This window comes from Megalobrama amblycephala, linkage group LG21 (genome assembly GCF_018812025.1).
Source record: "Megalobrama amblycephala isolate DHTTF-2021 linkage group LG21, ASM1881202v1, whole genome shotgun sequence".
NCBI classification, from domain to species: Eukaryota; Metazoa; Chordata; class Actinopteri; order Cypriniformes; family Xenocyprididae; genus Megalobrama; species Megalobrama amblycephala.
Genome location: NC_063064.1, coordinates 5,498,764 through 5,525,082, shown reverse-complemented (window position 1 = coordinate 5,525,082; position 26,319 = coordinate 5,498,764). Strand labels below are relative to the sequence as shown.

Sequence of the window (26,319 nt, the reverse complement as noted above, 5' to 3'; positions counted from 1 at the left end):
ATGCACAATGGCCTCACACACCCCAAAGAGTCCCAAAAGACTAATCTAACCCGTACCTTGCCCGAGCGCATCAGCGGTCTGATTAAAAATGAATCCAACATCAATAAGTCAGCAGTGCCACCTCAGCTTCCAGTCTTTCCTGTCCCCATACACACACTCAGTTGCACTCACTTGCACCTCAGACCGCTGGCGAGTTTCACCACAGCTGTGTTGAGCGAAACGATCCAGTCCAGGAGCCACATGGCAGAGGAGGACAGCGCGGGGCAGGATGGTATTGTGCGAGCCACAGTTGAACCACAGATGTGACTTTTTATCTCCCAGAGTGTGCCTGCCTGCTCTCCGCTCACTGGCCGACTCAACACTACTGATCCGACACTAGTGAGCTGGAAAACAAGGCAGCACAGGAGGGAGGGGAAGGGCAAGAGAAACAAGAGCAGAGGAGGAGGGTGATAAGTGAGTGAAAACTCACTCTCGCCTAACACGGTGTAGCATAAACGCAGTGCAGGAGGAGAGGGGACATCGATGACAGCCTTTGTGGAGGCTCACGGAGAACAGTCACATACCCCGCCTCTCTCCTGCAGAAGGGCCGGGCCGAAGGTTCTGTCGGTCTGACATGTCGGATTTTGAGAACACAAGTAGACCCAGAGGGCATGTTCCCTTCTGCTCGTGCTTCACCTGAGCATTCAGTAAATGAAAGTGTGTGTGTGAGAGAGAGAATAAGAGAATAAAAGGCATCAGGCTTGATGGCTGTCACAAAGCACTGTTATGTAACGGCTCTCTTCAGGGCAGGCGTGCAGTCGCCCAGTATTTAACAGAGGAACACACAAACTCTTTATTTCCTCAGTTTACATGATCATCATCTGGCCCCAAAAATGAATGTAAAATATTGTAAAAACTAAAAAAAATGTTTATAGGTTAACAGTAATTTACAGGGAAAAAACTGTAAAAGCTCTAACCAGAAAATTCATGTAATTTTACAGTTTTTAGAAGTAAAAAAGCACAAATCAACATATAATTTACAGTCAAACAGCAAACTGACATTCCCACAATTCCCTTGTGACACTCCACATTTGAAAGCACCAAAAGAAAAATCGGTCTGAGATCTCCAGAACGAGGTGGTCTCGGCCCACTTGAAAATGAACTCAGGAACGGTTCACTTGCTGTGACAAAGCAATCTGACCCAACGGACCAGGCTGTATCACAATGTATGATGGGTCATTACGTACGTTGCGTGAAAAGCAGCAGTGCTTTTTGCTAATGGCTCTCAAAGTGAATCATGGGGTAACCTGGAGCAAAGATGAAGTAAAAGGCCTAAGTGAAATTTGTTCAGACAAACATATTTCAGAACAATTGTCCAAAACACATAAAATACAGACAAAGCCTTGATTCTTGCTCAAAATTATAACAATATGTAACAACAACTATAAGAAAGCCACAGTAAGCCTGACGGATGACCGCCATGAGCGGAACCCCAGAACATAAACAGGTGGGCTCTGACCAATGAGAGGACAGTTTATATTAGAAATGTTGCCTTGTGAAAGTGCACCGAATCAAGAAGAAACTGCAACATTGGAACGATTTTGTCCCTGTTTCAGAACAAAGCAAACAATCTACAGGTGTGAAAATGCCCTAAATAGTATATTACATGTTTACCAACTATTTTTGTCTTATGTACCCCCACATTTCAATCTGTAAGGCTCAAACACTCCATCTACACAAAGTATAAATGATGAATATTTTAATTTTAAATAAAAACAATGCCTTTTTAGTCGCTATATTTTTAAATGTGCTAAGCTACAAATTGACAAAAACCTAACATACATATTATTTTTAGTGATGCACCAAAATGATTTTTTTTTTTTACCAAAGCCAAAAGCACGAATGAGAAAATAAAGTGCTGGATGCTTGATGTTAAAAACAGTTATTAAGCTCAATAAGCCACAAAAAAGATCTGACTGACAGACCCTAAGCTTTCTCAGACAGCATGTGATGCCCAATTCAGTTCTCTTTAGCAGGCATATTGTGCTTGAACAATCAAATACACACAGAATTATTTCAAAATATCTGTCTTGTCAGTTTTGTCTTAAGTGAACGTAAACAGTTAGGGGGAAAAATCTGATGTGTCTTAATATAACAAACCTGCTGCCATCTGCCATCAATGTTGGAATGTTGTGATACTTTTTCAGGATTATTTGATGAATAAAAAGATAAAAAAATATCAGCATTTATTTAAAATAGAAATCTTTTGTAACAATATACACTGCCGTTCAAAAGTTTGGGGTCAGTAATTTTTTTTCTTTCTTTTTTTTTTGAAAGAAATTAATACTTTTATTCAGCACGGATGTGTTAAATTGATAAAAAGTTATAGTAAAGATTTATATTGTTAGAAAATATTTATATTTTGAATAAATGCTGTTCTTTTTAACCTTTTACTCATCAATGAAGCATTGATGAATAAATGAATCTATTTTAATTTTCAATTAAAACAGAAAACCATAATTTAAAATTGTAATAATATTTCACAATATTATAGTTTTTTTCTGTATTTATTATGACATAAATGCAAGCCTTAAAGGTGCCATTGAACGTTTTTTTACAAGATGTAATATAAGTCTAAGGTGTCCCCTGAATGTGTCTGTGAAGTTTCAGCTCAAAATACCCCATAGATTTTTTTTAATTAATTTTTTTAACTGCCTATTTTGGGGCATCATTAAATATGAGCCGATTTATGCTGCGCAGTCCCTTTAATTCTCGTGCTCCTCGCCCACGGAGCTCGGCGCTTGCCTTAAACGGTGTATAAACAAAGTTTACACAGCTAATATAACCCTCAAATGGATCTTTACAAAGTGTTCGTCATGCATGCGGCGGATTATGTGAGTATTGTATTTAATTGGATGTTTACATTTGGTTCTGAATGAATTTGAGGCTGTGCTCCGTGGCTAACGGCTAATGCTACACTGTTGGAGAGATTTATAAAGAATGATGTTTATGAATTATACAGACTGCAAGTGTTTAAAAATGAAAATAGCGACGGCTCTTGTCTCCGTGAATACAGTAAGAAACAATGGTAACTTTAACCACATTTAACAGTACATTATAGGGCTGCACGATTAATCGCATGCTATTCTCACGCGCATTTCGTCAGTAAAGCCGGTTCCCTGATTAGCGCTAAATCGCCATCACCTGCTTTCAAATGAAGCGGCATTTAATAGACAGAGCCGTAGGTCACTGAAAAGCCACGCAATATCGCGTTCATATCGCAGATGAATCGCCTGCGATAATGAACGCGATATTGCGTGGCTTGTCCGTGAACTACGGCTCCGTCTATTAAAAGGCGCTCCGTTTAAAAACAGGTGATGGCGATTTAGCGGTAATCAGGGAACCGGCTTTACTGACGAAATGCGCGTGAGAATAGCATGCGATTAATCGTGCAGCCCTAGTACATTAGCAACATGCTAACGAAACATTTAGAAAGACAATTTACAAATATCACTAAAAACATCATGTTATCATGGATCATGTCAGTTATTATTGCTCCATCTGCCATTTTTCGCTATTGTTCTTGCTTGCTTACCTAGTCTGATGATTCAGCTGTGCTGCTCCAGACGTTAATACTGGCTGCCCTTGTCTAATGCCTTTCATAATGTTGGGAACATGGGCTGGCATATGCAAATATTGGGGGCGTACACCCCGACTGTTACGTAACAGTCGGTGTTATGTTGAGATTCGCCTGTTCTTCGGAGGTCTTTTAAACAAATGAGATTTACATAAGGAGGAGGAAACAATGGTGTTTGAGACTCACTGTATGTCATTTCCATGTACTGAACTCTTGTTATTTAACTATGCCAAGATAAATTCGATTTTTCATTGTAGGGCACCTTTAATGAGCATAAGAGACTACATTAAAAATAGTAATGTTTTCAAACTTTTGACTGGTAGTGTATATGGGAGATAAACTGTTCTAAATATTATATATATATATATATATATATATATATATATATATATATATTTTTTTTTTTTTTTTTTTTGCTTTTGCTTTTGCTCAAAATAAACGTAATTAAAAAAAAAACCTTTTAAAATAATATGCGATGCATATGTTCGTGTGTAGAAGAACTATGCATTTCCAAACTGAGGACATTTACATCTCATATCTTTATAATGCTGAAATTTTCCTATAAATATATTTTCCTTAAATGTGCATTCTGAATAATAAATAAATGTTTTTCCCAACTAACCTGCCACGGTCCAGTGCTTGTCTTTTAATTAACTGTTTTTTTCTTACTGATTGTATTTCATACCTGTTGAATTTACATTTTTAAATGAATTTGACTGATGAGCTCCCTTACAAAAATTAACCTTTTTTTTTTTTTTTTTTTTTTTTTAAATGTAGTAACCATGTTTGGGTTTTTTTGCGGGTTGATTGCCACTTGTATTACCACAGTTTTACTACAAATGCCATGGTTGATTTGTGGTTACCACTGTTTAACTATAACCAGTTTTTTGGTTTTACATGTGGTAAAATCATGGTTGATTTTCGTAAGAGCAGTATATAAAAAGATGGGTGAATATGCCTTAACTGCCTTAAAGAAATGTTAATGATGTGGTTAAGTAATCTGTATTATATCAGAAATGCGTTGACAGCGTGACTGTTGTGAATTGCATACAGTGAAATGATTTAATGAAAAATGATGCAGAATAATGACAAAAATATTTAATTCAAATGAATAAATGTTCATTCTGATCTCATTCATCAAGTCTCACACACACTGCAGCATTGCGTTACTAGTTTAGACGAGCACTGACACCGTGTGGTGAAATAATCACGTATGTACATAATGTGATTATTATGGCTTTCTCAGATAAATTCTGTACACAGCAATCATCAGAATATCTCTTGTCCTGTCTCAGGAAAATGTCTGGATTTTTTAAATTATGCTTATTATTAAGAGGCGTTTATTCAACTAGGTGTTAACATCACACTGAAAATATACATAACCAGAAGAATCGATGCACTTCGGGTAGTCAATTCAAAAAGGTCTACAGGCTATATGCACGGTTACTTCCTGGTTGTCGTTAAGCCAGCTCGGGCATTTCCGGTGAACCTCTTAGCTGTTCATTCTGTACTCACTGTACATCCGACACAAAACCATCAATGGCTGACTTTTTAATGTTGTGTTCATATTTTAATGCAGTTATCACATTTACCTAATTTGCCAATAAACCAGTTTTATTGATTGCAATACAAGACAAAGCTATTGGGAGTGTTTAAAATGCCATGTCTGTAATTAGACACACACACACATTTTTTTCCCCAGCACTTCAAATGTTATTTTTAATGAGAATGACCGCAAATATTATTTGTTCATCCTTCTGAGATTGTCACCACTGTAAAACCGAACATTTAAAAATATAGGAAATTCAACATTTGATAGAAAACACTTATTTAAAAATAAAAAAGACAATAATTACCACTTTAACCAGCAGGTGGCGGCAAAGTAGCATTTATTTTTGCGCATATATCAGCCATTTCCTCTAATTGTTTTTCACTTTATTTTTAACATTATAAAATAACTAGGTTTAAAAATACATTTTGTCAATGTGAAGTATGAAATACACAAAAAATCTTAAGAAAAACAATAACTTTTCTTGTGAAATGAATGACACAGAAAGCGAGCACCGCGCTCTCCCTTTGTAATCACAGCAGCGCAAGATCAATGATTTCAGCACACTTGTGAAACACATTTTATTCACTGTATCTAACTAAAGTGCACAATAAATATTTAATTTTTGAAGCTTTTTTTCCACATAAAAGTGTGAAAACTGATGGTCAAATTGAATTTAGTCCGAGGAGGAACACTTGAGGTACGTCTTTATTTATTCATTTTTTTATGCTGTCTTACATTTGAATAACTAAATTAATGCTATGCCTGACTATTTAAGTGACTATATTCTGATTATAAACTAAGTATTACACTACTGATGCTCAACACACCAGCAAATGACTTCACTGGAAGTTTCTGAGCTTATATCAATTGCGGAAGTTCTAAAGAACGCTCCGTGCATATAACCCATTACTACTCATACAGGTCACTTTATCTGATGAGTTAAACCTGTGGGGTAACAGTGCTGTTTGACTTGTTCAAAGCTAAAATACATTTGAGGGTGTTGAAAGTTATTTTAACGTTGCTCTGTAATGTGCGTTCACTCGGTGGCTGGTATGAGACACTTGTTGCACACAGCAGTAAGCTATTGAAGCTATAGAATATCATATTAATAAAAGCTGGATGACTTGTGTTGTTAAATGACATGCAGTTCATTTTAAAATGTATTGTATGGTGGAGAAAATGCTGTATTACTGTTACTACAAATAAAAGTCTTTCTGTTTATGCTGTTAGCCACTTGACAAAATAGCATTGTCTCTGAGACATGGTACAAACATGGTACTCACGGTAAATCAAGAAAACAAGAAATTCAAACAATAAGACTAACCGTGTTGAACAATATTTAACAATGATTAGCTTTCTGCCATTAAAGTTTCCAAACAGATGCTCACCTGTCTAATAAAACAAAATATATTAAAGCGTCTTTGGGAGTTCCCATGATTTCTACAAAATTAAAACTGGAAACTGAAAAGTAACGCGGATATGACATCATTGACAGGCGACTCAAAATGGTTAAAATTACTGATTTCTCTGAATTTAAACATTGTTGGAAACATTTGGGTAACGTAAGTACACAAGTCAACAAAATATACACCACTGTTCTAGTGGTTTTTGTATATATTAATCTTACATGTGCTTTTAAATGGTATATAGAGTTGACTGGGGTCGGCCCAATTTCTAAGAAAGCATCTCCATTGACTTCAAACAGAACAGCCTTTGTCACCTTGTTGTAATCTGGATGCGTTATGCATTTTTTTTTAGCTAAGCTTGGAGTGAGCATTTTGAATAAAGTGATTCAGATTCTTAACAAATTTAAAAAGTCTTTGTAAATTCATTAAAATTATTATAATTCTTTCCACCACTACCCACTGATGTTTCTGAATCATGTTCAGACCTCCTTGGAGTCCTTTCATGACCTAATATTGAACAATATACCCAGTCCAAACTCGATTTACTCACTTTTTGCTGGGTTTCTTGGTTTTGGTCCTTTTCTTCCTCGCCTGAAGTGCAAGTACTGTCAGAGAACAGAAGAATTTATTTGAAAACTTTTCAAACATTTCTGCAAGTGAACATGTTAGTCTTCTATGTATATTACAGCTGAAATGATCTTTTATATGATTAGACCAGTCGCCACAAAGCCATTACCAAAACGTAGTAATCATAGTTTTCGTTTACACTTTATTTTGATAGTCCACTTTAGACATTCTACTAACTATGAGTAACTTTTCAAATAATAACTCATTAATTTGCAACTACTCCAATTACAGTATTACTACACTGTTATGGTTTGGGTTAGTACAATAAGTTGACATAGTTGCAAAGTTATTTACAGTCAGTGAATATTTGTTGAGGAGCATCAAAATAAAGCGTTGGTAGATATTAAAGGTGCAATATGTAAGAATTCTGTGTGCTAGAGGTCGTTAGAGGCCTATACAAAACAAAGGCGTAGCTTGATGACGCCAAGTTTTAGAGCGGAATCTTGGGACATGTGGTCTCCACCTCAACGGACGGTGCAAAAGAATCGGGATAGGACTCGGGCAGAAATCATGTTAATGGATGTGATTATTAATGTTACTGTAGTATGAAGCAGAGCAGGGCGAGTGTTGTTGGAGCTGAACGAGGAGCTGGAGCGATTACGCAACACACGCCTCACGAGCCTCACGGACTTTTATTATGCCACAGTAGCCGGCGCCACTTCCGCTTTTCCGGTCATGAGTATGAGGTAACGCAGCTCTGTTTATCATATTAGATACATTTGAGAGTGTTGAAAATGATGTTATAACGTTACTCTGTGCGTTCGCTCGGCGGCTGCTGTGAGACACTGTTACACACTGCAGTAAGATAGATCGATTTTAGAATATCATATTAATTTCTGGATGGCTTGTGTTGATAAATGGCATGCAATTAATTTAAAAACGTATTGTATGATGGAGAAAATGCTGTATTACTGTTACTAAAAATAAAGTTGCATCTGATTATGCTATGTTAGCTACTTGACAAAATAGTGTTTTTCTCTGAGGCATGATAAAGCATGGTACTCGCAAAATAAATCAAGAAAATTAATTTAAACAATAAGATTAAACGCGTTGAGCTATATAACAATAATTAGTTTTCTGTCTATAAAGGTAACAAAACACTTGTTCACTTGTCTATTAAAACATGGTCTTTGGTGTTTCCATGGTTTCTACAAAATAAAACCGGAAACCGAGGGTAACGCGAGGTATGACGCAATTGACAGGCGACTCCTCACACGTCCCGGAGCCTTGGTTAAAATTGCAATTTTCTCACGATTTACAAATAGTTGGAAACATTTGGGATATTGTGAGTACTCAAGTGAACAAAATATACGAACACTGGCCTAGTGGTTTTTGGATATTTTACTGCAAAACTCTTACATATTGCACCTTTAATGAGACAGTCTACTAAAACTCTAATGACTGCGAGTTGACATGTAGTTGCAAAATTACTTATAGTTAGTAGAAAGTCAAAAGTGGGTCATCAAAAATAAAGTGTTACCTAGTTTTCTAGATAAACACTGTTAACTTACAGATAATACAGTGATGACTGACTTCATATGAGGCAAAACTGTCATCAACAATACATGATACAAAAAAATATTTGAAAAGCATACCATATTCCCTAATATTTCATTGCAGTTTAACAGTAGTCAATAGTTTAGTTTTAAGGCAGTAACCACGATTAGCTAAATATTTTAATTGATTCATATGTAAGTTTTGACGGCTTTATCAGTTTGTGCTGTTAGCATTATGTTGACACAAACAACATCAAAACGAGTTTTCAATATCACACCACTGATTTACGGTCATTAAAATGAACATATTTACCATAAACATATCGTAATTTTTTAAAGTCGAGCCAAAACAAGAAAGTTCAGCTAGCAGAAGCTCACACGAACGAGGCTGCAAGAAAACACGCGAATATAATAACTACACCAAACAGCAACTACAATCAGAAACGCGCTACAAATATCCCTAACTAGTCAACAGGCGTCCACGGTCCTGATATTCGGTCTAATGTGAGCAGATGTTCATGTAAAGCTGCAGTACTGTTATATTAGCAGCAGCTAAACACATGGGCTTTTGTCTCTGTCAGCACACACTAGCACCTCTCAGAGCGCGCCTGTTCACAACACGGATATGATTCAGGCTGGTGCGATGTTTATATATATTTATATGCGTGCTGTTGGTACAGACTGTTTTGGAAGACAGTAGTTAAGTCGTTTTGATGCTCACCTTTCCTTTCCATGCTGCACCGGCGGCTAAGGGCTCAGATTCACTCACATGCAACGGTCCGCGCATGCGCACAAAACTTACCAAACAACAACTGAAGCGAACAACAGTACAGTATCACACCCACATCATGTACACGAAGACACGAGTGGCGCACAGAGAAGCTGTCACAAGGTTTTGAGTCAAAAGTCGAGTTAGGTTTGTAATAGCTGTTGTTGTTGTTGTTGTTTAAAGCCATTAAATAGTCAATAATACATGTTAAAGGATTAGTTCACTTTCAAATTCAAATTTCCTCATAATTTACTCACCCCCATGTCATCCAAGATGTTCATGTCTTTCTTTCTTCAGTCGAAAAGAAATTAAGGTTTTTGATGAAAACATTCCAGGATTTTTCTCCATATAGTGGACTTCAATGGACTCCAAATGGTTGAAGGTCAAAATTACAGTTTCATTGCAGCTTCAATGGGCTTTAAACGATACCAGACGAGAAATAAGGGTCTTATCTAGAGAAACCATCGCTCATTTTCTAAAATTTTTTTACAAATATATACGTTTTAACCATAAATGCTCATCTTGAACTAGCTCTCTTCTTCTTTTCTATTAGAATTAAAGCAGTGCAGACACTGCTGAGTGTATTACTGCCCTCCACAGGTCAAAGTTTGAACTAAATGGTGATATTCAATATGCTAGTGCAAATATATAACAATTAGTTCAAACTTTGACCTGTGGAGGGCAGTAATACACTTAGCAGCGTCTACACTGCTGGAATTCTAATATAGAAGAAGACGAGAGCTAGTTCAAGAGAAGCATTTATGGTTAAAACGTATATAATTTTTATTTATTTATTTTAGAAAATGAGCGATGGTTTCTCTAGATAAGACCCTTATTCCTCGTCTGGTATCGTTTAAAGCCCTTTGAAGCCGCAATGAAACTGTAAACTGACCTTCAACCGTTTGGGCTCCATTGAAGTCCACTATAAGGAGAAAAATCCTGGAATGTTTTCAATGTTTAATTTCTTTTCAGCTGAAGAGAGAAAGACATGAACATCTTGAATGATATGGGGGTGAGTGAATTATCAGGAAATTTGAATTTAAAAGTGAACTAATCCTTTAAACACAGATGATATGTTGTGGAAAAAAAATTCTACAGTATTTCATAATTCAGACAAAAACATTCTTTTCAAATCAGTATCAGTTTCATCTTTTGTGACAACTTACCCCACATGAATGTTGTCACAAATCTGTTCGGTTAATTGTACCTTTTTTCCTGGGCAATATTGTATCAATAACAAAACTAAAGAAATACATTTTAAAATTTTGCATACCATCTACCCTGTTAAATCAATCATTTCAAGATACGATATTGATTTATGCTCCTTTTGCAAAAATGAGAAAGAAGTGTTAACACATTTGTTTTTTGATTGTAAAATTACTCAACATTTTTGAAAGGAAATGGCAGAATTTATTTTTGATCTAGTAAAGGATAGATACAGTTTTTTTCTTTAAAGGATATTATTGTGTACTATGAAAGCAATGTTAACAAAGGTCTTGAATACATTGTTAACTTACATTGCTGGCAAAATTTTATATACATAAACAAAAATGCAAAAATATTATGATTTTATTTTCGGATCCCCTGTTACTAATTAATGTCACACTTTGGTCTTATGCTATGCTCTGTTTTGTAAATTGTTCTATTTTCATTAAAAAAAAAAAAAACAGCAGCGAGAAAATGGTTTTCGTAGCTAAGACTTTAAACACAATTTGTATTCTGCATACATTTTTACACAGTACTCTCTTCACCTTATTTTACTCAATTTTTGAGTTTACTTTTGGTGTCACCAGAGGTTAAAAAATGTGTCCTTTTTCACCGTGTTTTAACGGTCATCATCTTCGTAAATCCTGCAGTTTTTTCAATCAATCTCTCTCTATTTTTTTCCTCTTTCGAAAGTTGTGAAAACACTATTGTGGAGTTTTTCTTTTGCCATTTGATCAAATGGGAACTCGAAAAATATATTTAATGAAGTCTCTTTCACCGCTATAGACGTTTACCCAACTATGACGACTTCCGCTTCTGAGAAACCCTGAAATGTGAAAAGAGTAAATGGTTTGTGGTAATCTTCAATACAGATTTATTATGTAACCGTATTCCACACCTCACAGACATTTAAAAATCATCATTTGTGTTCTACTGAAGAAACAAAGTCACCTGCATCTTGGATGACCTGGGGGTAAGCAGATAAACATCACATTTTCATTTTTGGGTGAACTATCCCTTTAATAAAGAGTCAAATTAAGGGCAAAAATAAGGAGGATGAAGTAAAGCAAACAAATGGCTAAGAAAAGAGCATGAGAACATAAGAGTGTTGCAGGAAAAATGTATTTTTGAAGGCCAAAACCCAGAAACAAGTTGCATTTTAGCAGTTTAGCAGTCTGTGATGAACACAAGTTCAAGATATTTTCATGTTTTATTTTACAACATAAAATATATCACTAAAAGCTTTGATTGTGTACCATGAGAAATTACCACTTGGTGGCAGTATTTTAAAAAAAACAAAATTAGTTTGCACTGATGCAACTCTACATTATTCCTCTTTAAAATGATCCCAGGTGAAAAAATACTATAGTAATTTATAGTGTTTTTGAACCATACTATAGTAAAGTACTTGAATTAATTTATTGTGATAATTCTATAGTTGCTGCGATAATATAACAACTATAGTAATATAAACAAATTACGTTACACAATACTGTACTAAGTTTTCTACAACTATAGGGTATATTATACAATACACTAGTTTACTGCAGTAAAAACTAAAGTATACTACAGTATTTATTACAGTTGATCAGTTCACTATAATTAATATTACAGTATGCTGTAGTAGCATTCATTAACAAAGCGTTGTAAATACTATAATATATACAGTATACTACATCGTACTATAGTATGGTTCAAACACTACAGTATTTACTATAAATTACTATAGTATTTTTTCACCTGGGATGTATTTAAATATTGTTTTAAAATATAAAACATTAACTCACCGTTATGTGCAAAAGAAATTCAAAAGAATGAGTGTTGTGAAAAATATTTGCCTTTATTTCTGAATAGCAGTGGTTGTTCACAGACCACATAACTTATGGGTGACTAAAGAAAAACTGGTTATATGCACAAAAAAAGTGATACAATGATCTCTTTTCTATGTAAAACGGTTCCATGCGACGTTTAATGGATTTTGCTGCTCGATTCACCACTGATTGACACGTTTAGTGATTCTGCACTCTTCAGAAACAAACACACGCCCCTCACATATAACAACACATGCTCAACAGAGGAAATATTGCTGAATAAAATTAAGTGATAATATACAGTGAAAAAGAAAACACCTTAAAAATAATCTTACACAATAAGTTAGATTCCGGCTGTGCTTGAGAAAACACATTCCTGATGACAGTCTTCTAGTCTGGGCTGTTAAATTAAGATATTGGCTCAGGCTTTTTCATTTTTGCAAACATGAACTTCCAGGCTGTACTGTATGTCTTTCCCAGGGCAAGCAAAAATAAAGGGGAATTATTTTATTGTGGACCATGATGCAACCGTCTCTCGCTCGTAGAGTTTTTCTGTTGACATACACTTACAGTTAACACCCTCATCCCCTTTTAAACCCATTTCTCTCAATTTACACAAATAATAAATGAATGAAATAGAGGTGAAAGAATGAGGGAAGAAACTACGCTCTAGTCTAGCCAGAGGATCAGCTGCCCTTTAACATGGTGTTAACTCTGGGAAAAATCAGGCTGATAAAAAAAGATGGATCGCACAAAACCAGTCAAACACGTCCAAATCACATTTCACCCAAAAATAAAATTAAAATACATTTTTAATATATAAAAAGGAAGCATATGTTTAAAACCTTTTGCATTCTGACATGATTTTCGTGATTTAAAAATAATAATAATACATTATTCTCAATGCCGGGTCTCATTACTGTAATACAGTATTACAGAAATTTCTCATTTTATTAAATAAAATCATTATAACAAATATTATCATGATGGACAAAAAAAAATTAAAAATACCGCTGAAATAATAAATCACAATTTTTTCACTGCATTACTGCAATGAAAATTGGGAAAAATTTTGCATTATGGTAATAAAATATATTAATAGTATAATGGTTCTCAAAATAGCCTTTGTTTTCTTATACGTTTAACTTTTTTCTTCTGATTTTGGGGTGACGTGTTCTAGAGAGGATTCATGAGATTTGCCCGTAACATTTGTAAATGTAAAAAATCGTGAGGAATTTTACATTCGCACTGAGCACCACATATGTGTTTTTTCTAAATGTTTTTCCAGTATGCATTTCAGAACAAGCACGTCTGCACGTATTCATATTTATCACTGTTCCTGTCATCTGTTATGGATGCAGTTGAACACTCTTGTGTTTACATTCGACACACAGCACTAAATAGTAATTACATTCTCTTTAGGTGTTCGGATTCACTCTTTAGTTCGTTCATTTGCTATTTATAATGCAGGTCACATTCTGCGATGTGTGCTTTGCTGCAAATACTAAATAAAACTGTTGGTGCACATTATTATCATTTATGTACAGCTGTGCCATTTTATTTACATATCTAAAACTTAGTATTCCGACAGTACAGAGTTTTTCTGGCCTTTATATATTGTATAGGCTACAAGCGGAGTTTGGAGGTAAATGTTTCGCTTCCCCAGAGAAAGAATAATAATAAATGCAACTGTGAGCTTAAAACGCTGATATGAATTTGATATGAGAATGCACATTTTTCTCTAATTTTAAGTGTTCTGGCCAAAAAAGTAGTTCATTTTACTGGGGATTAAAACATCACTTTCTCTGTGTCCTTTTGGAAAGATTGCATGTTTTTTTCTCTTATTTTGAGTGCGTATGAAGGCATGGATAAGAACACGGGGAAGCCAGCACTTGATGATGGCAGGCACTTGAATGTCATTTTCCTGTACGGATGAAGGTCCTGTAGGTCCTGATTCTCCTCACGACTCCATCTCGTCTCCGTCGAACATGGGAGGCTCGAAGCTGACCACCTCCTCGTACGTGAGTCCTGCGGGCAAAGACACGGACTGTTGAAAGCGCTAGCAACAAGAACAACCGTTACATTATGGAGAGATCAGTCAGTAAAATTTAATCTCTTGAGAAATCTAATGCGCAGGCTTACGTTTCCACTCATCGATCTCTAGATCGCGACTCTCAAAGCTCTGGTCGTACGGCTCAGCCTCGGGCTCGTCATCTGGGTCGTGATACTGGGCGAAGTACGGGTGCGCGAGAGCCTGTGACGCAGTGATCCGTTTATCCGTGTCTAGAACCAGCATCTTCTCCAGCAGGTCCACAGCTGAAACACAAAGTACGACAAGTTCTATATCACGTACAATAACAATTGCATAAAAAAAAACAACATTAAGATATCCAGAAATCAATTTCAAGGGTACACCGAGTTTAATTTATCAACATAGTACTTGTTTAATGTGATAGTTTCATCCTTACATCTAAATAATACAATATGTTGTTAGTCCCAAGATTCTTCACATCAGTGAACAAATACATAGATCCGCAAACAAGGCACGTGTGCCCTAATGGTCTGGTGGTAGAACTTTTGTCAAGCGTGTCAGATATGTCCAACTGCATTCAGCACTCGTTTAGTAAGGTCTGATCGTGCTCTGACAGCGGCAGTGATGTCTCGCGCATATACTTCATTGAGAGCGAGACATCACTGCCGCTGTCAGAGCACGATCAGACCTTACTAAGCGAGTGCTGAATGCAGTTGGACATAGTGGTGTATTAGAGTTAAAAAATGATATAAATACTGTTCGGTTTATCGCACAAACCGATCGCTTTGTGTCTTAGGACATCAATGTATCGTCACGAGCCGCAGGGTTTAATTTGGACTTGTCTATGCAAGTTTTATTTACTCTTATAGTAGAAGTTCCCATCCACTAGCATTATTTGACTGACAGACGGCAACGGTTGTAGTTAAAAATCATCATTTGTGTTCTACTGAAGAAACAAAGTCACCTACATCTTGGATGCGCTGGGGGTAAGCAGATAAACATCAAATTTTCATTTTTAGGTGAACTATCCCTTTAAGTAATAGACTGAAGCGCTCATCTGTGTGGAGTCTGTGCACAAGCCACAAGAGAACACTGTTGTCTTCCACCACTGATAATAGCAACAAGCGCTCAGCATGATTTCAAAAACACCACATTCCAGCGCCAGATTGCCTCTTATTTAACAAGCAAACTAAATGAATACTCTGCTAGTCAGCTGAAGATGCTTCCTTTGATACATCCGTGCCACGAGATGTTTCAAAAAGTGGTGGGGACGTCCACCCGCAAATTATGCCTATGCTTAAAAATACATTTCATGCATATTCCAGGGATCCCCTAGCACCCCACTGAGACCCCTATTGTTCGGTGCTCAAGTCATGTGGGTCGGTTCTGAAAGATGTGTGGATATCTCCTGAATGAGTTTCAGTAGAATAGGGGTTTTCGTCAGGCCAAAATTGGTATAGAAAGGCAGAATTGTTACCTAATGGATTTGCACCAATAAACACATCTGCGAAGTTCCTTTTGGGCATATGAGGAAGGGAATTGATGTAGTTCCTTGCCTGTTGATAAAAAAATAACATTAAAAGGATTACACAGTTATTAAAGGGATAGTTCACCCAAAAATGAAAATGTGATGTTTATCTGCTTACCCCCAGGGCATCCAAGATGTAGGTGACTTTTTTTCTTCAGTACAGTAGAACACAAATGATGATTTTTAACTCCAATTGTTGCGGTCTGTCAGTCGTATAATGCATGTCAATGGGAACACTATCTATAAGAGTCAAAAAAACATGCACAGACAAATCCAAATTAAACCCTGCGGCTCGTGACGACACATTGATGTCCTAAGACACGAAACGATCGGTTTGTGTGAGAAACAGAACAGTATTTATATCATTTTTTACCTCTAATACACCACTATGTACTCCAACTGCCTTGAGCATCCGGTGTGTGAGGTCTGAAAACACGCTCTGATGCCGGAAGTGATCTCTAGCGTGTATACTTCAGTGAGTGCGAGAGATCAATTCCGGCATCAGAGTGCATTCAGACCTCACCAACTGTATGTGCAAGGCAGTTGGACATAGTGGTGTTTTAGAGGTAAAAATTATATAAATACTGTTCGGTTTCTCGCACAAACCAATCGTTTCGTGTCTTAGGACATCAATGTGTCGTCACAAGCCGCAGGGTTTAATTTGGATTTGTCTGTGCATGTTTTTTTGACTCTTATAGATTGTGTTCCCATTGACATGCATTATACGACCGACAGACCGCAATGGTTGGAGTTAAAAATTTGTGTTCTACTGAAGAAACAAAGTCACCTACATCTTGGATGACCTGTGGGTAAGCAGATAAACATCACATTTTCATTTTTGGGTGAACTATCCCTTTAATAAAGAGTCAAATTAAGGGCAAAAATAAGGAGGATGAAGTAAAGCAAACAAATGGCTAAGAAAAGAGCATGAGAACATAAGAGTGTTGCAGGTAAAATGTATTTTTGAAGGCCAAAACTCAGAAACAAATTGCATTTTAGCAGTTCCAGTCCCATCATCCCGAAGTCAATAGGTTTTTGGTTAAATGCCTGAAATAAGGTCTGTGGTGAACACAAGCTCAAGATATTTTCATGTTTTATTTTACAACATAAAATATATCACTAAAAGCTTTTTAAAGCTTTTACTGACATATACAAACACAAGTTGTCTGGGACATTAACCGTCATCAGCCAAACAGGTAAACTCATCTACTCACTAGTCGCTTTCACAGCCTCTTTGCATTTATAATCACACTCTTGCAAACTATTATAACTTGAACTTTCAGGGAAAATGTTTTTAAATAAAGAGTTGACGGAAGCTTAGTGATGGCGACGTTGAAGTCATGTGTACATGGTTTAGTTCGTTTATAGCCTATGTTTAGCTTTTTACTTCTGCCAATTGTATTTAGGCTTCAAAATTCAAGTTGTGTTCATTCTCATGGTGAACAAAATGTAATTATGAACTTTTGTTGGTCACAGAGCTTATTATCTGCAAAAATCCAAAACCTACTGTTTTTTTGTTTTGTGGTGGAAACTTGCCTAAAAAAAAATACATAATCACTACAGCGCTCTACTAAGATTAAGAATTATCTTAATATACAGTTGCTCTAAAATATTTTGCACACAATTAAGCCACACTAAAAATACATAAATGTCACTAGCTGCGTTTCCATTACCCTTGAAATTGCGCAAATTCAAACTGCGAATTGAAAATACGACCAATGGAAACGTGAATTTCGCAAAAACTCCCATATATCGCAAAAAATTTTACGCTCACATGAGGTGGTTTTTCAGGCAATTGGAAAAAAGGATATTTCGCAAAACTGCAATGGAAACAGCTTTTTGCCTTTACAGGTCACCTGATGTATGTACAAGTCAATCATTCTTTAAAGATGGCACAGTATGTTTTGTACAGAAGACAAGGCGGAGTTCTTTGTTAAACTCATCAAGACAAAAGAATTACAGGAAAACTGGATTCTAAACAACAAAGAAATGCCACAATTTATCAAGACCTTGAAGCAGATATGAGGAAGAAACACCTGAAAACTCCTCGTACGTGATCGCTCCCAAGTATAAGGGGCTTTCCTTGCCATTAAAGCTTGGGTAACACGCCTGCGTCTCCTTCGATTAAAAATAATGGCTAGTGCAGCGGCTGCGATGTACTTAAACCTACTAACATGTGTTGCCATGATTTTTGGAATGACTTATCGCAAGAGGAAAAAATTACGCTTAAGTCGCATAACATCAGTTAATGGAAACACTGTCATTTTGCAGTAGTTTTTTTTATCAACATTTAGAAAATATTGCAAAAGTTTTGCACAAATTTGTAATGGAAACCCGGCTACTGATATTTTACATCTAATGCAATGACATTCAGACATTTTTAAGTGTGGCTTAAACGCCTGAATACTTTTTGGTGCCAAAGGCCACAAACACATAATATTTCGGTTGAAATCTCGATCAGGACCTGGTGTTTTCCAGTGGACCTCAGACAATACAGACCAGCGCTACTGCATGTTAAACAAACACTGCATCTATTGTTGACTACATGGAACATTCGACATTGTATGTTAGAGCAGTCTAAAGCATGCCTGGGTTTAAAATGAGAGGCGGCATTCGCCTAAAAGATCAGTACTGTGGGCAGAAATTAGGTATATATGAAAAGTTAGGTATAAAACGAAAAGCAGGAAGTAGTTGGGAAAGTTGGGAGTGGTTTGGAAAATTAAAAATGACCCAGGGCAAATAGAAAAGAGTCACATGGGGAAACTTAGTCACTCATTCCAGAGCGGCCAGGTCTGGAGGATTTTCTGCGACATTCTACGGCCAGCCGTTGACGAGTTCGGAAGGGGTCCGTGCTCACCTCGTGGCTCGGCATCCTGCTTATTAGAGAGGCCGGCGGGGTTCCTGTCAGTCGCATTATCTGCTGAAGCTGGTTTATATCTTGGGAACCCAGGTCAAGGGGTTTACGGTTAAAATACACTCACAAACATGAGTGGAAAAAACAGAATAACAACGCAGCTTCTGCGATCTTCGGTTGCTTTATGTTGCAGCTTGATCATTTGAGAGGGGAAAAACAGGACAGGAAGAAGAGGAGGGGAAAAACAAATGCATGCCATATTAGAACAGACCCGCACTGCAAACATTTATTTTCTTAGTTAAAATTTTTGTCTTGTTCAAGTATCTAAACATTCCTAAATCATGATTCATTTGCTTGAAAAGCAAAATGACGTGCTCACCATGAAATCAAAATTGGCAATTCTTAAAGGGATAGTTCACCCAAAAATGAAAATTTGATGTTTATCTGCTTACCCCCAGTGCATCCAAGATGTAGGTGACTTTTTTTCTTCAGTCGAACGCAAATTATGATTTTTAACTGCAACCGCTGCCGTCTGTCAGTCAAATAATAGCAGTAGATGGGAACTTCAACTATAACAGTAAATAAAACTTGCTTAGACAAATCAAAATTAAAACCTGCGGCTCGTGACGACACATTAATGTCCATTAATGTTTTTACCTCTAATACACCACTATGTCCAACTTCGTTCAGCTTCCGGCTAGTGAGGTCAAAAAACGCGTTCTGAAGACGGAAGTGATGTCTCGCCCATATCCTTCAATGAGCGCGAGACATCACTTCCGTTGTCAGAGCGCGATCAGACCTCACTAGCCGGAAGCTGAACGAAGTTGGACATAGTGGTGTATTAGAGGTAAAAAATGATATAAATACTGTTCGGTTTCTCGCACAAACCGATCGTTTCGTGTCTTAGGACATCAATGTGTCGTCTCGAGCCGCAGGGTTTAATTTGGATTTGTCTATGGAAGTTTTTTCGACTCTTATTGTTGAAGTTCCCAATCACTGCTATTATTTGACTGACAGACGGCAGCGGTTGCAGTTAAAAATCATAATTTGCGTTCGACTGAAGAAAAAAAGTCATCTACATCTTGGATGCCCTGGGGGTAAGCAGATAAACATCAAATTTTCATTTTTGGGTGAACTATCCCTTTAATTTTTATAAAATATTGCAGTATTTATTATAAATGATTTTTACATGTATGTCATTATTTTTATAAAATTAATCAAAATCACTTCCCCTCCTCTTGCAGCGACATCTCTTCTCTGATGATGAGGGCGGGGCAACCTGTCACTCACATGAGATCCACCAATAGCAAACCACAACCATCCAATCAATTCCCTACAGACAAAATCAAGCCCCACCCTACGTTTGTTTTTATTTAAGAAACCGTTTCACTCGGATATACGTCACAGTAAGAGAAAAAATACAAACGCAACTTCAATTTCATGCCGTGACTTACAGAGTCAAAATGTGCTTAAAACAATATCTGTCAATGGGGTCTGAAAAATAAACTTAATTTGAATGGAAAAAAAGTTGGTTTTTTTTACCCCACTGGCAGATGTTTTCTTGTTTTAAGCAAAAGCTTACTTTATTCAGGTACATTTTACAGAAAACAATACCTAATACATTTTGCTTCTCAAGTAAACGTATCGTGATTAGAGACTGTTTAGATATTTGTACTGGAAAACAAGACAAAAATTCTTTTTTTTGCAGTGCATGCTCCCCATGTTAATCAGGATTAAGAAAGACAGGAAATACAATAGGAAGTGCAGGACACAGGAGAGCGAGAATTGAGAAAGCCATTCGTACACACTCGTAATCATGGGTTGATTTCGCAAATTCATCTGCCAGCTGTCTGACTACTGCTGTCTATTTAAAGGTGATTGCATAACTAGTGGTCCATGCCAGTGAAAAAGGGGGGAAAAAATGATGAGACATTCATGAAGTGTGATCAGGGTGAATGAAGCAAGCAGAACAGACCGTCAGGCCGTCATTGCGAAACAGAGGGAGTCAAACTCAGGCAGAACAGAAAAACTCACAGACTCCGAAGAGATTTTCATCAAGAGCTCTGGCCCTGGGGTTCCGACGAGCATCAAGATAAGCTTCAACTGATCAATATCTTTAAGAGCAAAATAAAGGAAAATGCAGGGAATGGGGTGACTATGAAAGCAGGGACTGGAGGGGAAAAAAAACAATAATAAAAGGAATTTTTAAACTAAAGAATAAAAACTGCACAGGAAAATGGGATAAAGAAAGAAATAAAACCGAGCCATGATTGGTTCAAAGCCAACATGCATTCTGCAATAATCTATGGAGCTTAGTTAGTTCACCCAAAAATAAAATTTCTGTCATTAATTACTCACCGTCATGTCGTTCTACACCCGTAAGACCTTCGTTCATCTTCAGAACACAAATTAAGATATTTTTGATTAAACCCGATGGCTCAGTGAGGCCTGCAGAGACAGCAATGGTACTTCCTCTCTCAAGATCCATAAAGGTACTAAAAACATTACATTTAAAACGGTTCATGTGAGTTCAGTGGTTCAACCTTAATATTATAAAGCAACGAGAATATTTTTTGTGCGCCAAAAAAAATAAATATTTTTTTTTTAGCAATATCTAGTGATGGCCGATTTCAAAACATTGCTTCAGAGCGTTATGAATCTTTTGAGTCGAATCAGTGATTTGAATCACGTGTCAAACCGCCAAACTGCTGAAATCACTCCAATCCACTGATTTGATTCGTAAAGATTCAAGAAGCAGTGTTTTGAAATCAGCCATCACTAGATATTGTTAAAAAGTCGTTATTTTGTTTTTTTGGCGCACAAAAAAAAAAAATCGCTTTATAATATTAAAGTAGAACAAATGTACTCACATGAACTGATGTAAATATGTACCTTTATGGATTTTGAGAGAGGAAGTACCATTGCTGTCTATGCAGGCCTCACTGAGCCATCGGATTTCATCAAAAAATATCTTAATTTGTGTTCTGAAGATGAATGAAGGTCTTACGGGTTTAGAACGACATGAGGGGGAGTAATTAATGACAGAATTTTCATTTTTGGGTGAACTAACCCTTTAAGTTAAATTGTTTCATTGATTCATTACTTCAGTTGTTTCATTGAGTAAGTCAGCATGGCAGAACTAAGCTAGCACACTTACCTGACCGAATTAAAGTGTTGGGGGTAATGCATTAAAAGTAACATGAGTTACGCAATCAGATTACTTTTTTCAAGTAACTAGTAAAGCAACGCATTGCTTTTAAATTCACAACGTCGGAGTTACTTTTTTTTTTCGAATAAGTAACACAAATTACTTACTTGTGTTACTTATTTTGAAAAAAAAAAAAGTAACTCCGATATAATGTTGTCCGATATAGTTTTTCCCAATTTATTGACTGACAGCTCTCCTGTCCCCATGTTGAGAGAAATCGGAAGTACAGAGCAGTTGTGTGCGCTGTGAACATGATGGTTATTGCAGGCATTTACTCATCTCACTTGCACAAAAACAGAATCAGTATTAATCAAAATGAATAAAAACAGTAAAATGCAAATTCAGAATATTATGCAAACCTGTAATAACTATGTTAAATTACACAAATATACTTTGTATTTAATCTAACTTTATCACTACTGACCTTCGATGATCCAATTAAATCATACTAATAACCAAATATGACTTTAGTTAAACATCTGAAAGCACAGCTGAAAGGTTTGTTTGAGCTGCGCCCTCTACTGTATAGACGTGATTTTGCATTTCCTTCAGCCTGAGGCTTATTGATTTTACTTTTAGGGCTCTATTTTAACGATCTAAGCTCATGGTCTGAAGCGCATGGCACAGGTGCACTTAGGGCGTGTCCGAATCCACTTTTGCTAGTTTAACGGCGGAAAAAATGGTCGGCGTGCCTGGCGTATGGCCCAAAAGTGTTTTACCTAGTCTCTTAATGAGTCATGGGTGTGTTTTGGGTGTAACGTGCAATCAACCAATCAGAGTCTCATATCTCCCATTCCCGTTAAAAGCCATGTGCACTTGCACCATGGTGGATTGCTATTTACATGGCGGAATTTGCAAGCAGAAAGACACTTCTCCAGAGAGGAATCCTTTTATTTTAAATATTTGGCATGATTGTGTGCTGATGCGCGTCCCTGTGTGTGTAATAAGTAGAGTATGCGTGTTGTGCACCCGCATTTAGGCGCATGTTACTAATTTGCCCTTTAAATAACAAAAAATACTGCGGCATTGACTTTAGAGCAGGTTTTTGTTGGTCAATGGCGCAGTCTGGCTTCAGTTGCCTCAAAATAGCAACACGCCAACAATGCACCTGAACATACCTCGTTTTGTGAGTGCATTTGCTATTTAAACAACGTGGGCGCTGGACATGAAAATGATAACTGCGTCAGGCTGAAACTAGCAAAAAAACTTGCATCATGTCTGTGTCGCATTGTGCTGGGTGTATGATAGGGCCTTCAGTGTGAAAGGGCCTTAACATTTACTAAAAAAATAACTTTTGTTGTCGTTGTTTTTTGTTATTAAAAACAAGCCAGCAAGCCCAGCCCAGGTAAGAAAAAGTAACGCAAAAGTAACACAGTTACTTTTTTTAGGGAGTAACGCAACATTGTAACACATTACTTTTCCCAACACTGCTGAATTACACTTGCATTAAGCGGCACACAAAATATGAGTTAATGCAACAGCATGTCAGGCTTTATGCTTTGTGATGGGATGCAATGACTATGAATGTACTACACAATCAAAGCAGTCTAAAGAGCCATCAAGGACCTTTACGGACCACTGTACATGACCCTACGCATGACACAGACTGCGTTTACATGTACATCATTTTCCGATTAAGCTCCCGTATTCTAGTTGACAGTGGTGGACAGTAACAAAGTATTTTTTACTTTGTTTTCCAGTATCTGTACTTTATCAAATTATTTTATTTTGGGAAACTTTTACTTCACTAAATTCCAAAGCATAATGTTGTACTTTTTACTCCGCTACATTTCATAAAAAACATGTTGTTCCTCGTTATTTTAAACTAAAGAAATCGTCTTCCGCTAAGAGATATGATAGTGGTGTCTGCGAATGAGCTGATTCTTTTTAATGAATTTAAATCAGTTCGCAAATCGCACTGAAAGATTCATTCATGAATTGGACCGATCCGATAACATCTGTTCTCGATCAACCACTCAGTGATTCAAATGATCCGGTCAAAGCGGGTCTCCAGTTAAAGACTCACTGCATTCACAGATCTGACTCAAAATGAGCCAAGAACAGGAGTTCCTCGGTGCGCGAGTGTGTGTGCGACTTGAGTGCGAAAATTAAGTTACTAATGCTGAATTTTAGGATTTATTATTGTAATGAACATCATATTTAGGTCACAAAATGTACAAGCTGTTAAAGCGCATTGTATGAAATGCTTGAATGTGGACAATCACATTTGTGTATTACGGTCTGAACAGGCAGGCTTTAGATAAAAACCATTACGCCTTTAATAGCAAAACAAACCTGTGTGTGTGTGTGTGTGTGTGTGTACTCAACAAAAAACACATGCAAACTTGTATATATACTGTATGCATGCATCAGGCTTTTATGGGTCATATATGCAATTTATTGCAAATTGGGAGATGTTCCCCAAAAGTCTGTTGTGTCATATTTGACATTTACATTGACATGAAAAAAAGGTCAAAAGAGTTTTTAAGTTTTAACATTAAAAAATGGTGTATGAATAATGAAGTAAATCCAAGGTGCTTCAGTACAATAAATGTTTATCTTACATTTACTTTATAAAAATCATTAAAGATTTCTGAGCAAAAAAGACTTTACCTAATAAAAAAAAGTATGAATTATCAATCAGAGATTGTGTACAACAGGTTTTTCAGCAAAGTTTTAGTTGTATTGATAATTTATAGACCCTAGAAATTTGCGTATTAAATATTATACAGCATTATACAATATATTCATAAATAGGCATTATACTTACTGTTCAACAGAATTTTACAAAAAAATGTTTAGTTGAAGTTATGAGAGAACAAATGGTTTTAAAAATGTGGCTAAAATGTTGTAACACGCATTACCATTCTGTTTTCATTTTAACTTAATTTATACCCCAAAACGGGCAACGTTTCGAGGGAGATACAATCATTAAAATAAAAAATAAAAAGTCATGTTTTTTTTGTTTTTTTTTAAATCACGAAATTGTATTATTGGTGTCCTAAGATGGAAAATAGCAATAAATTAATTTTCTGATGTCTCTTTATGGTCTTGCCCTTTTTAGAGGCTAATATAGGTTTCTTTACAGTATTTCTGGAAAGTAACGCAACTACATATTTTTAATATAGTAATTTATAGTAATTGAAACTGTGATACATGATTTTTTTTCAGGGTTCAAATAGAACATTCATAAAAACAGCATTTATTTAAAACAGAAATATATTATAATATTATAAATGTCTTAACTGTCACTTTTGATCAATTTAATGTGTCCTTGCTTAATAAAACTTAATTTTATTTTTAATTCATTCATTTCTAATTTTCTTGGTGGATGGTGGATTTTTTTATGGTGGAAGTTTACATGATCCAAAAATCTGATTAATACAGGCATTTGCCACCTGCTTAATTCAGATTTCTAGAAACCAGAATATTGTCTTAATTTGGTTATGGTAAACGCGTTTAGATCAATTTTACAAAATCAGAATAATCTTACATTATCAAAAATGGTTGCTTACATAACTGGAATATGATAAATTCTTATGGATATGGGAATATTCTTATGCATCTAAATGCAGTCACCGAGAGCCGTGTGAATATGTTTAACAACTGAGTGTGAGAAGCAGGTGTGAGCTACAGTAAAGTGGACTAATTCTACACACGTCCAGATCCACACCGACTTCTATTCAAATCCAGGCACAGGTGGATGTTACTGAACAGCACATACAACCGTCAAAAGGTAAGTGAAAATTTGAGGAAGGTAGAGAGGTATCATTGTTTGAAGACTAAAAAGTGTTTGCAAGCAAGTAGATTGCCGATCGGGGCAGTTCATTAATGCAGTCCAGAGAGAAACAAGAACAAACGCAGCAAGTCAACATGCAGCTCACACACGCAAGCTTTAGTGCATCAAACCCCACGTGTGTATTGTGTACTTTAAACTCTGTTTGTGTGTGTGTGGATTTAAAGGAGTAGTTTAGCAAAAAATTTAAATGATCATTTACACACCCTCATGTTGCTTCAAACCTCTGTGACTTTCATTTGCACAACACAAAAGAAGATATTTTGGAGAACGTTGTACTTTTTCTTACAATCAAAGTAAATATTGGGCTCAATAAACAAAAATACACCATAAAAAAGGTCCATATGATTTGTGCTATATATATATATATATATATATATATATATATCTCAAGTCGTCTGAAGTCATATGTTTGTGT

The 26,319-nt window shown here is 36.3% G+C and overlaps 2 protein-coding genes across 4 annotated transcripts in view; both read right to left on the bottom strand.

Moving 5' to 3' along the window:
- srpk1b (SRSF protein kinase 1b) overlaps nucleotides 1-10,671 on the bottom strand; it is a 71,182-nt gene extending 60,511 nt beyond the window's left edge. Inside the window, exons 1-3 of one of the 3 annotated variants that reach the window (XM_048173476.1) lie at nucleotides 10,633-10,671; nucleotides 9,419-9,509; nucleotides 7,125-7,179 (exon numbers count right to left, since the gene is read on the bottom strand). In XM_048173476.1, coding sequence (XP_048029433.1) covers nucleotides 7,125-7,179; nucleotides 9,419-9,431 — 68 coding nt within the window. In that variant the 5' untranslated portion in view covers nucleotides 9,432-9,509; nucleotides 10,633-10,671. Of the gene's footprint in view, nucleotides 1-171; nucleotides 327-7,124; nucleotides 7,180-9,418; nucleotides 9,566-10,632 lie in introns of those variants that run through there. The other 2 variants (XM_048173475.1, XM_048173474.1) reach the window with 2 other exon arrangements.
- A 1,820-nt stretch (nucleotides 10,672-12,491) lies between these two features.
- The window catches only part of mapk14b (mitogen-activated protein kinase 14b), a 53,186-nt gene continuing 39,358 nt past the window's right edge, over nucleotides 12,492-26,319 (bottom strand). Inside the window, 4 exon segments of the mRNA XM_048173477.1 lie at nucleotides 12,492-14,511; nucleotides 14,626-14,799; nucleotides 15,993-16,071; nucleotides 18,901-18,980. Coding sequence (XP_048029434.1) covers nucleotides 14,444-14,511; nucleotides 14,626-14,799; nucleotides 15,993-16,071; nucleotides 18,901-18,980 — 401 coding nt within the window. The 3' untranslated portion in view covers nucleotides 12,492-14,443.